The sequence below is a fragment of the Arvicanthis niloticus genome, chromosome 21, assembly GCF_011762505.2.
Source record: "Arvicanthis niloticus isolate mArvNil1 chromosome 21, mArvNil1.pat.X, whole genome shotgun sequence".
Taxonomy (NCBI): domain Eukaryota; kingdom Metazoa; phylum Chordata; class Mammalia; order Rodentia; family Muridae; genus Arvicanthis; species Arvicanthis niloticus.
In genome coordinates, this window is record NC_047678.1 from 40,420,801 (window position 1) to 40,437,160 (window position 16,360).

The following is a 16,360-nucleotide window of genomic DNA, read 5'->3' on the forward strand; positions in this document are numbered from 1 at the left end:
GCTGATGATCTCAAACATGCATTTTCACTCACACATGCAAAACACACATGTGCAGCCATCCCACTCATGTAAAACTGTTGGAAGCTATCTCATCATCTAGAGTAAACTGAGGAAGGCAGCGAGGTATGGTATCAGCAGTGACCAAAAGCTGGTGACTTTTGGCTGTTTAATTCTTTCTTGCTAGTCTGAGGCCAAAAGGTGATGGCTTCTGGCAGTTAACTCCTGCTGGTAGCAACAGGGGTTTAAGAAAAGAAATTTGGTTACTTGGGGTCCTTACTCTTTAACTCAGGGGGGCTTGCTGGCCAGGCAAGTCATCAGAGTTCATTAATCTGTGAGCCAGAGAGAAAGGAAAAGAAAGAAAAGAAATAAGGCACACACTGGATGAAGCAGAAGAGGGTTATATCATCACTTTATTTTTATTTATTAATTAAAGATTTATTTACTTGTTTTATGTGAATACACTGTTGCTGTATTCAGATATACCAGAAGAGAGCATTAGATTCCATTATGGATGGCTGTGAGCCATCATGTGGTGTTGGGAATTGAACTCAAGGACCTCTGGAAGAGCAGTCAGTGACCTTAACATCTGAGCCATCTCTCCAGCTCTTTCCACTTCATTTTTGTTCTTAGTTTTTACACCTTTTCAAACAAAAGATGACCTTATATAACTATCAGGTAGAACTGTTACAGCAGGATAGTTGCTTACATGGTTTTCTAAACACTTTTACATTAGTAAGTTCAGAGCAAGTTTGAAGCAATAGTTCATGTCACAGGTTGATAAGGTTTAAGGAGTTACAGCAGAATCATTTATATTCTTTCCATTAAGACTAGTACCCGACTAAACATCCATTATCTATTTTCTAGCTCCGCAAGTTCATTATAAGTTTAAAACAATAGTTTTTATGTCACAAGTTAGCAAGGTTTTGTCAAGAGACAAATCAGATGCCTTGTGTCTTATTATTTTGAAATCTTGTATACATTAGCGAGTCAATAATGTATGCTTTCTGTCCTTGTACCTGCAATAAATTACCAATTCCCAGTTTATGACCTTTAGTGGCTTCATTCCTAACCTAGAAGGAATGTTTCCTTGATGGTAAATTTGTTCCAAGCCTGTTTTCTTTTTCTAGTGCAATTAACCTGTGACACGTGAAGGTTTGCAGAGCTCTATTTGCAGTTTTTATTCTACAGGGGGCATGAATTTACTTGTCTTAATTCAGGAGTTCTATAAAATCATTATCAGGAATTATGAAGTCATCAATACATCTAAACTGCATTATTACATGAAAGTTCATCTTCATATTGATTCTGCAGAAGATCTGCCCAATAGGGTGTGCTGATGCCCAAGAATCATTAGGCTATGTAATAGTGGCAGGGAAGGCATGTCAGCAGCGAGAAGCAACCCTGGGATGAAATCTCTTCTGACCTTGCTTCTCAGAGCACACCCGTCACAGCCATGCAAAATGGTGGGCCATCTCCAGGAAATTCACTTGCTTGCTATATAGCCTTTCCTACATGGCTCTTGTCATAAAACTATGCATAACACACACACACACACACACACACACACACACACACACACACACACTACTAAGTGTCCTCATCTGAGCTCTGTACCTTTGTTCTGCAAGGCAATGTCACCTGTAGACGCTGAGCAGAAGAGCCCCTCCCTCACATGCTATTTTGTGTCTCCCCTCCCCTCCCTTCATCAATGGTTTCCAGTGAGATGAGTCAGAAAACGGCCAAGGAGGGCCCCAGGCTCTCCAAGAACCAGAAGTTCACAGAGCACTTCAGCATCCACTGTTGTCCACCCTTCACCTTCCTCAACTCCAAGCGTGAGATCGTGGACCGCAAGTACAGCATCTGCAAGAGCGGTTGCTTTTACCAGAAGAAGGAGGAAGACTGGATCTGCTGCGCCTGCCAGAAGAGCAGGTGAGCATGGGCTTTGGGCCAGGTCTGCACCACATTCCCCCTACTTCATCCATGACTGTCAGCTCCCTGTTAGGAAGGTTCTGGAGGGCGAGCAGAAGGTGGGAGGGAGGTCTGGGCTTTCCTGCAGTTTCCAGTTCCTGCCAGCATCCCTTAAGTGACGGTGGAGAGCCCCGGCTGCAGCCTCCAGCTTCTTTTGGCCCTCTCTGCACCAGCCGCCGTGCCACGTCCCCTCAGAGGCCCAAGCACCAGCCAGCTGCGTCCCCCGTGGTGGTCAGAGCGCCGCCAGCCAAGCCAAAGTCCCCTCCGAGGCCAGCCAAGCCAAGGTCCCCTCCGAGGCCAGCCAAGCCAAGGTCCCCTTCAAGGACTGAGCGCCAGCCACGTCCCCGCCCAGAGGTCCGACCACCACCAGCCAAGCAGAAGCCCCCTCAGAAGTCTAAGCAGCCAGCAAGCAGCAGCCCCCTCAGAGGGCCAGGCACCAGCCGCGGGGGGTCTCCCACCAGAGCTGCTAGGTTCTGGTAACACCATCTCTTGCCTATTGTCTCCCCCTAGCCCAAGGTCAGTAGCTGCTCTCGGCAAGTACTAACACGGGGGATCTCTCTATGTAATCCACTCCCTGAATTAAACCCCCTCTGTTTGAAAGACCTGGCGTGGCTTCTGTTTTTCCAGATGTTACTGGTCCTCACTTCAGATGGCTGTGTCTGTATGGACCACAGTGGCAGTCTGAGTGTATGAGCCTCCTTAACCACCTTGTGCCTCAGAGAGGCGTGGTGGTAACTCTGGTGAGCTCTATCTATGCATGTGTGAACCGAGAGGACCTGATGCTCTATTTGCTGACCTTCCTGACGCATTTCATCAGATATCCGTTTGCTCATTCAGCCACTCAGTGAACTGTACTGCCTTATAGCCAATAAGGTTCTATATTCTGTACTGGGGAGAGGAATATAATTCGTGATTTCTGAGTACCAAGATGAGACAGGTTGGCCCTGGTGTACAGAGTAAACCCTCCAGTACTGCTGTGCTCGGGATGTATACACCCATGGGAACCCTAAATGGGGAGTTTTCAGCTCTGCTGTGGGAACCTGAGGCTACGCAGAGAAAATTAGGTTGGGGGTGGGCAAACTGGAGAAGGATGGCTAGAGAGGTACTTACCCATCTGCTCTGCCTTAGGGTAGACCAGTTTCTTTTCTTTTTCTTTCTTTCTTTTTTTTTTTTTTGAGGCAGAGATTCACACTGTAGTTCAGGCTAGCCCAAATCTTACTCTGTGTCTAAGGTTGACTTCAAACTTATAAAAATCCTATTGCTTCAAACTCCCAAATGCTTGGGTTAAAGGTGTGAACTGCCATGCTTGGTGGTGACTTCCTCTTCCTCTTCCTCCTCCTCTCTTCTTCTATATAGACTATTTTTTTTTTTTTTTTTTGGTATAGTTTTAGGTCCACAGCAAAACTGAGGAAAAGACAGAAACTTCTCCTCTGTTCCCTGCCCTCCCCATCTCACACACACAGTGGCAGAGTTTTACTGTTTGGAGGTAGATCTGTGTAATGGGTCTACAGCAAGCACTGGTCCACATCCTTTCCACTCTGCTGCTCAGCCTCTGTGGGAATCTCATGCATGATTCTGGGGTGTCTTCATTTTCAGACACAGCAAACAACCCTGACTTCAATATCTCCAAATAAGTGACCATGTCTGTCATCTGTGGCAGCTGCCATGTTTCTGACACCCCCAGATGAAAGCGTTGGTGAGATGCAAGAACAAAGAATTTACACAGCTAAGGAATTAACTGGGCGCTGCTCCCTAGGCCTTAGTAGAGAGCTGTATCCAGGCTGACTGGTCTGGAGTCAAAAGGTCAGTTCAGCTGGCCAACTTCTGATATACAGAAGTGGCCAGAAAATGGGGGGAGCTGAGGATGTTCATTTTGTACAGGAGAGGCAGTCCTTCAGAGAAAGCTAAGGGAGGCCTCCATGGGTGGTCGGAGCTCAAACTGAATGGACATCCTCTCAGTCACTCTCTGTGTATCTGCTAAGGTGCTTCCGCTGGCTGTGCCCTACTTCCCTGGAAACATAGGACCAGCTTCCTAACAGCCCGCACCTCTCATGCACCCCCTGAGTCCCACCCAATACTCAAGCTTCCTTCTCAGACTCTCAGAGGTCCTAAGGCAATATACTAGAATGGATTTTTAACCACCGCATCGTTTATTCCACTTATTGATCTGACTATTTCCAATCAGAGGCACAGCAGGCACGTTAACGGGAGCAATTTACACCCAATCAGGGCAGCTAGGTCAGACATTTAAAAAGGGTTAAAACGGTTTTCTGAAGCTGCCCGATGTTAGATATGACCCTGTTCCTGAGGTGTTGTGTTGATAAGTCAGACGATTCAGCCAAGGGTCTTTTTTGGATCTATAATAACTCCCTAGAAAAGGTCCTCTCCCCAAACTGGAGAATATCTCAGTTTTGGAAATGAATGGGCTTGGTTTTCAGCATCCCATAGGAAGGTAGAGACATCTGTTTCTTGATGGGAGGTGGTCATGGCATGTCTCTCTGAGTTTATTCTTTTCTGTGTCTTTTAAGATTTGGGATTTAAGGTCAGGAGCTGCCACTGCAGGAGATCACCCTAAGAGATCAGATCCACAGCCTAGAGAAATTAGGCCATGTAACTAAAACATACTTTTTTTTTTTTTTTCAACTTCAATTTCCACTGTTTACTGTGACTAGTAAAAACAAAAAAAAAATAATTTACTTTTGTATGTTGATCTTACCTATGGTGGTTTTGCTTACTCTAGCTTCTTTTGGTAGAGTCTAGGGTTTTATACATCACAGTTATGGCTTTCAGTAGAAACAGTTGTGCATTTTCTGTCCCAATCTGCTTACCTACGTGTGTATGTTTTGAACTGCTATCTTGCTGAAAACACATTTTGAGATATGGCTCAGTGTCTTCAGGGTTTATTGTCAAGCTGGAGGAGGGCCCAGATGTGCTTCAGAAGACTCGCAGAAGCTCCAGTCGCTGCTAGCACCTCTATGGCAGCGACTGACGACCGTTAGATGCTGGCGTCACCCTGGTGTTCGATGAGAAATATGCCCTGCAGCCCTTGGGTTCAATTTATGTGATCAATTCAGCTCTGACGTGCATGTGGAGCCAGCCTGTTCTTGGAGGGAGCCCACACTCCCACTGTGATCTTCTGCGAATGGATTTAGGGTGCTTGCTTCTCCAGCCTCACACAGTCCTGGACTGTTTGTTTCTTCCGATTTGCTACGTGGGAAGGCTTTGTAACTTCAAACTTTCAAAACTACATAGAGTGAGATCAGGGTGTTTTACAGACGATTGGTCCTCGTGGGCTACCATCCTCCAGCCTTCCTGTTTTGCTTGGTCTGGACAAACGGTGTCAGATATTCCCGGAATCGATGTATTCTTCTCTTGCATCTAAGGAGTTGCCATTATTCTCAGTTTAGGGAGCTCTGCTATAGCCCTGTGCCCTATGACCTCACACTTCCTGCTGAGCAGATGCTGCCCTCTGCTGGGCATGGATTTAGTACCTGTGTGTCTCCCGTCCAGGACTGTGTGTAAATCAAGCTCAGGCAATCTTACACTCATCTCTCTCTAGAACCCAACTAGGGGTTTGGCTGACGTTGAATGAGTCTAAATAATTTGCCTCACAGTTTGACCCAGCAGAGGGTGTATGGCTTTACCATCACGTTTGAGTCCAAGCTTTTTGGTAAACTTGTGACCAGTGCTTGTCTGGGCCCACATATTTGTAATACATTTATTAAATGTTGCTTATCTTTTTAAATGTAGTTCCTTCCCTATCAAATTAGGGACATGTCAACCTGGTCAGGATTTTGTAACCGAGTTCATGAACATGGACGTGTACACGTTTAAGTCCACGGTATCAGTCACTGCATTTACTGATGTGACAGGATATCTGGGCAAGCAGGTTAGGAAGGTTCATTTTGACTCACAGTTTGAAGAGACACAGTTCACTAGGGTGAGCAAGGTGTATTGGCAAGGACCTGAGGCAGTGGGTCACATGACACCCAGGTGAGCAAGGTGAGATCTGAAGCAGCAGATCACATGACATCCACAGTCAGGAAGCAGAGAGGTGACCACTGGTGTTCAGCTTGCTTTCTTGTTGCCCCTCACATTCCAGCTGAGTCTTCTCTTCTCACTTAAACGTTTCTGGGACTTGTCCACAAACACAGAGGTGTGTTTCCTTGGTGACCCTAAAGCCAGGCAAGTTGACAACGAAGAGCAAGAGAAACCGAGCTGAGCACAGCGTTCACCTCTCTGTTGCCTGACTGTGGATGCCATGTGACCTGCAGCCTCAGGTTCTTGTCACAAGTAATAAAATGTTTTTGTCTCTGTTCTAGGAGCAGGATGTACTTATGCTATCTATGTGTTCTTCTGGGTCCCTTACTACCAGTCACCAGAAAACCAAATACTATTATGCATGGAAACAGGGATCTCTCTCTCTCTCTCTCTCTCTCTCTCTCTCTCTCTCTCTCTCTCTCTCTCTCTTTCTTAGGTTCAGTTCAGGAAAAAAGAAATCAACATATCAGTTTTGACCAGAGATTACCAGAGTTGAGAAAGCAAAGAGATGGATTCTAAAGCTGGATTTCTGAGGAGAAAAATGACATCACAAGTGGTTCATTCAGAGCTCAGCAGTCGAAAGCCCTTCTTGCTCTTGTAGGACCTGAGTTCTGTTCCCAGCACCCACACAGTGGCTCATAACTCTCTGTAACTCCAGTTTTAGCGCCATCTTCTGGAATCTGTGAGAACTGCACACACACACACACACACACACACACACACACACACACACACACTAAAAATAAACACATTTTTAAAAAAAGGTCCATGAAATCACTGTTGTGTTAAATACTCTGCAGGAAGTGAACACCACTTACCAATTTGTTAATCTTTCTTTTTCTTTCTATAAATCAGATTGAGAAGGAGGAGCAGGTCAACCCCAAGAAAAAAGTGACCGAGAAGGGACTTCTCGTGAATGGAGACCCTCTGCCTGTGGACTTACTGCTTTCCCGAAACCCATCTGCCCTCAGACGAATTATCTGGCCTCGAGTATGATGCAGGGGTGGCTGCCTGCTGATGTAACAACCACAGATGTCCTCAGTCCCCAAGGTGTGGGAGCCTTAGGACAGCCTGCCTGGAGGTGAGGAGGGGGCTCTTCGTGTCATGATCCAGCCAAGAAGTCCTGGAAGGACCCATTGGGCTCCAGAGGTCAGGGGATGGGTCTTTTGGTTTCATCTGAGGGCCCTTTCTCTCTGGCAGGTGCACAGTTCTTCAGGGTCTTTGGCAAAGGCGATTGCAGAGCTAATCCACACAGGGTCCTCCTTCTTCCTAGTCCCCTTCCTGCATCCAGTTCTTAATCTTTTTCTTCCTAATTCTCTGCCCGGCCTCTCTTGTTCTTATGCCATTTGCTTCCCATTCACCTCCTTAGTCAGCAGTAGTCAGAGCCAAAGTTGACATTGGTGAAGGTTCCATGTTATTATTAGAGTAGGAGACTAAGGTAAAGTGTGTGTGTGTGTGTGTGTGTGTGTGTTTAGAGAGCTAGCAATCCAAGATTCTGTCCCTGAGTAGGAGGCCAATCCATGGTATGAAGGGGTCTGTGCTCAACTGTATAGGTGGAGTAGGGTTGGGTTGAGTCTCCATCTCCTCGCTCTGGTTTGCCTCCATGACCTGTAGTCCCAGACTCCTGGGAAAGAACGACCTTGAGTATGGGCTCTTGTTCTGGACCATACGAGCCAACCCTCCCTCATGGCACGAGCTTGTACCTCATCTCTACACTTGCTGTGAGGACAGAGATTGGGCCGGATGGAAGCGCCTCACACTGCCTTGTACTTGGACTGATGTGTGGGTATTGGAGTTGGGATTAGCTTGGAGAGAATATTTGCCAGAGCTCGGTTTTCTTGCCCAAGTGCAAAGGCTAGAGAGCCCCTCCGAGCCCCAGGGTAATTCTTGTCTTCCTGAAGACCGCAACCACAGAAGCTCATCGTGAAAAGGCCACACTTTACATGCACTTCAGAGCCCTGGCCTGAACTCAGAGTCCAGATGCCTTCTCAGCAGGGGCCACACAGGTGATCTGCTTGGGTCTCTTTCCCCACTCAGCCCCCATAGGTGGGGGTGGACAGTGGAAGGAGAGGAGTTGGAGAAGATCCATCTCTATTCAGGCCCCACAACACACACACACACACACACACACACACACACACACACACACACCACACACACACTACACACGCACACGCACATATACATATACACACATATACACACATGCACATATACGCACATACACACATGCACACACACACACACACACACACACACACACACACACACACACCCTTGTCACTCCTCACCCCTCCTAACACTTTTCTCCTTAGGAGGCCAGCAGAAGGGAAGGAGGCAAATGCCTCTACTCACAAGGAAACCAGGCTCAGGGCCTGGGAGATGACTCGGTGGTTAATAAATCCTTGCCTTGCAACCATGAGGTCTAGAGTTCAGATCCCCATGACCCACATGAATGCTGGGTAGGCATGACAAAGTACTTCTAAATCCAAACTTAGAAGCTGGAGACAGGAGATCCCAGAGCAAGCAAGACTGGCCGTATCGGCGAGCTCTGGGACTGGTCGAGAAATCCTTCCTTGGTGAATATGGTAGAAGATACAGGATGACTCCCAGTGTCAAATTCAGGGATGCCATGCACACACACCCCTGCAAGCTCATGGACATACACTTGCAAATATGAATACACACACACACACACACACACACATCACACATCACACATCCATGTAGAAATGTGGGGAAAAGGAAACGAGAGAGGACCAGGCTCAATGGTTCTTCTAGGATGGGCCCATCCTGCCCAGGATTTAGAAGCCCTTTTCCCACCCAGCAAAACTGCACCATTTCTTCCTCCTGTTCTCTCTCTTCTATGTGTGAGCTAATGTGGTGCTTCCTCCGCCATGGGGTTGTGAGCATGCTCCTCAGAGCCTGTCATGCTCCAGACTACGGTTCCTACACAGGTGCCCTCAGCTCAAACATCATCTCAGAGATTCTTCCACTGTCACCAACTCCATCATGTTAGTTTGTCTTCCAGAATCATCTGCTCACTTATTTTTTAATTCTTGTCCCAGTGCTTTGCCTAATGTAAATCCCATGGCTGCCCCACCGATTTATCCTGTCTCCGGTTGTCTGGCACTAACAAGAGCTCAATAAATACGTGCTGGCTGAAAGGATGTTTATTTGTTTTTTTGTTTTTTTTTTTGTTTGTTTGTTTGGTTGTTTGGTTTTTCGAGAGAGCGTTTCTCTGTGTAGCCCTGACTGTCCTGAACTCACTCTGTAGACCAGGCTGGCCTCAAACTCAGAAATCCACCTGCCTCTGCCTCCCAAGTGCTGGGATTAAAGGCGTGCACCACCACTGCCCGGCTATCTGTTTTTAAGATAATTTTTTTTCAAAATTATGGATTCTTTTGAGGACTCAGAGGCATCGATTGCAGCTCACAGGGAATTGCTGGTGACCTTGGCAGGAAATGGAAGTGAGGAGCGGGGAATCCATGAATGTAAACTTGACACCCTCAGCTTAGCCCAGCCTCCAAGGAAGCAGAGGATGGTTCCGGTATGGGTTATTAACTCAGGAGCTTTTGAGCTTACTGTAATGCTCTTGGGATGGAGATGGCAGGGTATCTGATGAAGAACCCCAGGACAATTAGCTGATGGAGCTAAGAACCTAGGAGGTGAGCAGGGAGCTTGGGGACAAAACTGAGGGAGACATATCCGTGACTCAAGGGGGCTTCTCACTGGTCGGGGAAAGAGGAAGGGAGAACTGTGGATTACAGTGAGTTTTCATGTTCAGTGGTGAGGTGTGGGGCAGCTCTTGCCTTGAAGCTTCGATTTCCTGTTTACCTTACATAGGACACAAGGCAGCCAGTTCACACGGGGTGTTGGTGACAACAGGATGGACAAAGGCAGAGGGGAAAAGTCACTCCAATCACCTCTGTGAAGTGTACTGATCCCTGCCCCCCCCCCCCATTTCTGAATGAACTTGTATTTTCTTTTTTAAAAATGATTTATTTATTTACGGTGTGTGCACGTGCCATGTGCACTTGTGGAGGTCAGAGGAAAACTTGAGGGAGTCAGTCTCCTTCTCCCCTGTAGGGTCTGGGGACAGAAAAGAGGCTATATATCTGGCAGTGCACTTCATTGCCCCGCACCCCATTCTGACTGGCCAAACTCAGGTCTCTGTGAAAACGAAAGATACCTTTCCTGTACCTTTATCCTCCCACAATGCTTCTCGGGTGGCTAAGGCTGTTGTTGATGGCTTAAGCCCCCAGAGAAACAAGGATACTACAGGAGAGTCTCACTGAGTGACTTCCTCATGCCCGGAAGGTAGTAGCTAGCTTGTTTAGCCCAGGGGCAGCAGTTGCAAATGAGTAAAAACAAAGTCATGTTTGTGTGAATATATATTCATAAGTATATTCATAAATATGCAATTCATTTTCTCTTAAGATGTCAGTCCCTGATTTAAAGCCCTTTGGGGTGAGCCAATTTCTGCTTCCCACTCATAGTTTACAGGAGCCCAACTGTCATGAAACCTAGAGTGCTAAACATTGGCATACTATATATAAAAAAAAAAAAAAATAGAAGGATTGACTATCAAGTTCAGACCCAAGTCTATTCATTTCTGTGTCACTGGTCAATGGTGCCCATATTGGTTGATAAAATGGTAATTTAAGTATATTGATGATTGTCATCTTGACCCAAGAGAGTCTCAATGAGGGGTTGTCTAGATCAGATTGGGCTGTGGGCATGTCTGTGGGAGTGTGTCTTGATTTCCTTACTTGATGAGGGAAGACCCAGCCTGAAAGTGGCTCATCCATCACTCCTGGATTGGGGTTTCTGGAAGCTATCAGAGTGGAGAAAGCTGGCCTGGCGCTAAGCACACACCCACTCATTTCTTTCTGTTCCTGACTGGGTTTGCAGTGTGACCAGCTGTCTCCAGCTCCTGCAGTGATGGGCTATAACCTGGAATTGTGAGCTACAATAAACCTTTCCTCCCCTAAGGGTTTTATTTATTTATTTATTTATTTATTTATTTTTTAACAACTGGATATGCTATCACAACAACAGAAATGAAACGGGAATGGAAACAGCCGGACTTTGAGCAATCCTTTTAATCCATCCCTTTCTTGACTGGCAGATGCAAACTGGCGATACCTGCCTTGCCTGTCCCACAGAGATGTTGTGTAGACCAAGAAAGAGCGTAGACTCTAAAGGTTGAGTGTCTCCCGATGGTGACTAGCTTTTAGAGGGCTGTCTGGAGGCACCTGGGATGCTCTGTTAAGGGAAGTAAATGCGACATGACTTCAATGGTAGCAGATCCAGGCATTTCCCTACATCCAGCGCAAGCCAATGTTGTCATGCCAACAGATCAGCCTATGGCTTTTGAGTCATTCAGTCAACTGAAAACATGTACCTACCTGGAACTTGTTGTGCCTGTGTGTGTGTGTGTGCATGTATGTATAGGTCAGAGGATAACTTTGGAGCCAGTTCTCTCCTTCTATCACACGGGCCCCAGTATCAACCTCAGACTGACAGATGTGGTAGCAATCAGACTGACAGATGTGGTAGCCAGCACCTTTACCTTCAGAACCATTTGTCAGCTTTACCCATAACTGCTTAAGTTGCAATGTCTTTTTTTCTCTTATTTTCTGAGTCCTATTTGGCACCTCTTCTTTTGTTTATATCTTAGAATAAGCTTTTTCTTGGGAAGCTAGATATGTAAGTCAGAAACAAACAAGCTACATCCCCAAGCCAGAGGAGGGAGCAGAGTTGAGTTGGATTCAGGGATATGGCATTCCATGGGTCCTGCCCCTCTTTGACCTCCCCATACTCGGGGTTAGTTGTATGACCAAAGTTATGAAGCTTGGGTGTTTGCCTTACAGATCTGTCCACTCTTTACATGAGAGTGGGGACCCGCTTCTGAAGAATGTAGGAGGCCAATGGGAAATGCAGAGATGCAACCTCCAGGAGAACCGGGGATCGAACAACCCCGTTTACACGTCTAGTTCTGACTGTTTTTCTCTCCCCTCAGCACTTGGACGATGCCATCTCATCACCTCCCTCTATAACCACCAACAAGACATCTGTCAGCCTTCTTGACCCTCTATGGTAAGATTCTTTTTTTACCTTCCATTATTTTAACAAGATTTTTTTCCTCTTTGTCACTGACATTCTGAACTTTGGCTGTGATGTCACTAAGCATAGATTGTGTGTGCTTGTTTTGCCCAGGACTCAGGTTCTTCAGTCTGAAGATTCTTGTGTCTTCAGGGATGTGCAAAACAAGGTCAAGGTGCATGACCATCCAAACGGCAAATATAAAAAAGAAATTGTCAATGGTTGGCGGTGATGTAAGAAAAATCCTAGCAGCTATGGCTGGGGATTTATACATTGTCACTACACCACTGAGCTGTACTCTGGGGACACTATCAAGGCAAAGTATCTTAAAACTGCTAATCAAGTGACTGTAGTTTTAGGCATCCACCCTGGAGAAAATTTACACCCTTTTAGAGAAAGGAAAAACGCAGAAATTTGTTTAAAAGATTGTGGTTTGTGGTTGAGAGGTAGAGTAAAATTAACCAAAATGTCTGTCCATGGGGGAATGAGAGAATCAATTTTGGGATATTCACAAATAAAGTCCTAACAGCAGTTAAAAGCCTATCTGTTAGATAGACCCATGCCAAGCAAATAAATCTAGAAAGCAAACCGAGGACTAGGAAAATCAAGTATTGGGCAGTAAATCCATTATAACATCCTATGCATAAATATTGACAGCTCACAATTCTATATTGGATATTGCTTAATAAGGAGAAGCCACAAGATCTCATACTTTTTCTATAATGCAATAGAATTTAAAAAATGACAGCAGAACACAAAGACACTAGAAATTATCCTGTCAGAAATAAAAGTATAAGAAATAATTCCTGGCTGAGGAAATAACCTAGATTAAAAGCTACACAGGCATGGCTTAACGATACTGGCAGGGCATACCTTTGTTTGGAGAGGGTCAGTGCAAAGTTTGTGAACAACCTGGGATGTTTCCAAGGTTGTCTAAATCTTAAACACCAAAAACATTTGTTTTAAATCAATTTTGGGTCTGGGCTATAGAGTCCCGCTTGTTCCTGACACGGGTGAAAAGGGAACAAATTGAAAAACGGCTCTCGAATTTTCCTTTAAGAAACAGGTAGGTAGGAAAGGACAAAAGAATGTTGGGGAATGTGGAGGAATGTAAAACAGACAATATTATGGTCTGTGTGTGGGGGGAGGGACTCAGTATAGGGACAATAAGAACACCAGAATGGCCTTGTGCTGGGAGCCCCGGTGGCCAAGCACAGGCAGATGCTCTAAGACCCTCAAAGGCCACCGTTTCGTCCTCACAGCCAGACCTGGCAAAGTTCAGATTAAGTGCACGGATCGGGGCCATGCGGAAACTGTCCAAGGCGTGGAGCAGGGGTGAGGAAGACAGCCAGGAGGAAGCAAGAGATGGCTCAGAGTGTTGTGGACAGCAAGAAGAGAAACAGGCCAACTATCTCCCAAGGCAGCAGAGGGGCGTGGCTTCCTCTCCCGAGGACACTGTGGCCCTGTGGGAAGTGCCAAGGCAGAGGCAGGGGAATTTAACTGCACAAACACTACATGTAAAAACTCAGGTGCTAAATGAACATCTATGTGACAACCTTTCTGAGGACCAGGTTCCAGTGAGCTGCCCAGGGCCATTACCTTCCCGACGGTAACTGAGCTGAGAAGGATGGGAACAGGATAGGAGCACACAGTAGTCCACTGGTGAGACAAATTCCCAGGCTAGCCTCATCCAACCCTTTAAGGAAACTTCATGCTTTTTTCACCTTGTCTTCATTTTGGCAAAGCAAAGCCCATCCTGAGTGCTCGCTTGTCTCTGCCCTCCATGGCCCGGAGACACAGAGCATGCGCATTAACCATGCGCATTAACTAACCTATGCAAACACTGGATGTTAGCCCACTAATGTGAATAACCAGAAACTACTAAATTTTGTTTGTTGTAGAAATAAAACCTGGGGATGGATCAAACCTATTTGGAGATTGCTTGAAGCTGGTGGGTCACGAAGCATACGGTGCATCGTCACTGAATCGCGTTGTAATCATTACATACTGTTTTTCTACTTAACATTGGTTCTCAGGAACATTCCCCAGTAAATACTGGAGACATTTCATAAAACTCCAAAAGCTGTTCTTCATAAATTTCTTGAGTAGCAATTCAAAGCCACAATGTCTGACATGATTCTGGGTGTTAATTAATCTTTTGGGAGAAACTGAGGCATGTGCCTGGAGTTGTTGGGGTCTCCAGGTAAAAAGTGTCATAGCATCTACTAATTCCCATGATGTAAATGTTCCCACTGTGACGATTTTCATTGTATGAATGGGAAGAGATGGCTGCACTGGTTCGCAAGCATAGTTCCTTGCTCTCTCATGTCTCACAGTTCCCTGTTGTCATCCACGTACACCGGCTGGTGCAAGGCAGATAACTAACTACCTGTGGGCCTCTATATAAGCAGAGTTTACTCCCCAAAGTCATGGGCTGGGGAGACAGGTCAGTGGTTAGAGCACTGGCTGCTCTTCCAGAGGACCCGAGTACAGTTCTCAGCACCCCCATGGTGGCTCACAACCATCCATAAGTACTAGGTACTGGGCATTGGATGCCCCCTTCTGGCCTCCATGGGTACTGTACAGATAAGGTGCACATACATACGTGTAGACAAAACACTCATATACATAACATAAAATAAAAAATGTGTATCTAGTACATAGTGTCGCTACCAAAGAAAAGTTATATAGGGTATATAAGATAAACTCAGGTTTTGGAGCTTCAATGGAGAAATCTGACAAGATTAAAAAATTGTTTTTATTGACAGGGTCCCTCTCTGTAGCCCTGGGCTAGCCTAACACACACTCATAGACTAAGTTGGCCTCCAACTCACAGATATCTGCCTGCCTCAACATGGGATTTTTTTTTTTTAATTTGAGAAATGGCATTTGTTTCTATTTTACTCATGACTACTGTTATTCTTTTTAAAAAATTGTTTTTAAAGTTAGCACACACAGTGATGGATTTCGTAGTGATGTTTTCATTTATGTATGAAATACAACATACCTGTCCTAATATTTTGTTCTTATTCCCTCTCACCCCCATGCCAGTTCCTTGTCTGTGCCAACTCTTCCCACTCCTGCCGTCATGTGACGGTCACACACAGCTCACTAAAGTCTGCAGCTCTCTTCATTGTCTTTATTATTGGTCAAGAAGCCATCTGATCGTTGTGCTCCAGGCTCTAGCACTTAGCCTAAAGTTATTAAACACATTTGTTTGTTTACTGTTTGTATGTGAGTGTGTGTGTGATAGTGTGTTGTGAGTGTGTGTGATAGTGTGTGAGTGTGTTTGTGTGTGAATGTTAGCATGCTTATGTGTGTGTTTATGTGTGTGAGTGTGTTCATGTGTGTGTTTTGTGTGTATGAGTGTGTTAGTGTATTTGTGTGTGAATGTGTGTGTTAGTGTGTCTGTGTGTATGAGTGTGTTTGTATGTGAGTGTGTGTTTGTGTATATGTATGAATGTATGTGAATGTTAGTATGTTTGTGTATTTGTGAGTATTGTGTTAGTGTGTGTGTTAGTGTGCATGCATGCATGCACACACATGTAGCAGTCAGAGGACAACTTGCAGGCACTGATTCCTTCTCCTCTGTGAGTCCTGGGCATCGAACTCAGGTCATTTGACTTGGCAGCAAGTACTTAACCCATGAACCCATCTCCCCAGCCCTGAGCTCTTAGCTTTTGGGGATTCCCTAAGAAATGGGGGCTTCTTTCCTTTCAGAAATTGATGTTGACACTTCAACATCAGGAATCGAAGACTTGTAGAACCTGGATGTTCTGGAGCAAGGTTAGGGATGGCTGAGCGTGGAAGTGTTATGAGCTGTGGGTGGGGTGGGGCAGTGGTCTGCACTGAGACATAGACCTATGGTTTGGTAGGACGGCAGCAGCTTTTTGTGGTTCTTAACAATTGAGAAAATGAGAATAAAAATGTTGCTTAGAAGTTGAAAAATTTGATTAATAAACTTCTTTACTAAAGCTGAAGCCAAGGGACTAAAACGGAAATGAAGAGGGAATGCCCAAAATCTGTGAGCCAGGATCTTGATAAACAGTCTAGGCTGGCTTTGAACTTACGATATTCCTGCCTTGTCCTCCTGAGTGCTGGGATGACAGGCCCATACTTCTGACTCTGCCATGGATGCATTTTTAGAGGTTTTACCTGCTCTGTCGCTACAATACCTCTCATCACTGTGTATTTTTGCACAAATCTGTTTGGAACATGGACCAAAAATATTTGTGCCTCTGGA

At 45.6% G+C, this 16,360-nt stretch overlaps 1 protein-coding gene across 2 annotated transcripts in view; it reads left to right on the top strand.

Annotated features, from left to right (window-relative positions):
* Window positions 1-15,246, top strand: part of Mobp (myelin associated oligodendrocyte basic protein) — a 32,311-nt gene extending 17,065 nt beyond the window's left edge. The window contains exons 3-7 of one of the 2 annotated variants that reach the window (XM_076917807.1): window positions 1,720-1,929; window positions 2,142-2,484; window positions 6,865-7,090; window positions 12,035-12,111; window positions 12,232-15,246. In XM_076917807.1, the coding sequence (XP_076773922.1) occupies window positions 1,724-1,929; window positions 2,142-2,448 (513 nt within the window). In that variant the 5' untranslated portion in view covers window positions 1,720-1,723 and the 3' untranslated portion in view covers window positions 2,449-2,484; window positions 6,865-7,090; window positions 12,035-12,111; window positions 12,232-15,246. The remainder of the gene's footprint in view (window positions 1-1,719; window positions 1,930-2,141; window positions 2,485-6,864; window positions 7,091-12,034; window positions 12,112-12,231) is intronic. The other variant, XM_076917808.1, reaches the window with a different exon arrangement.
* Window positions 15,247-16,360: the final 1,114 nt, after the last annotated feature.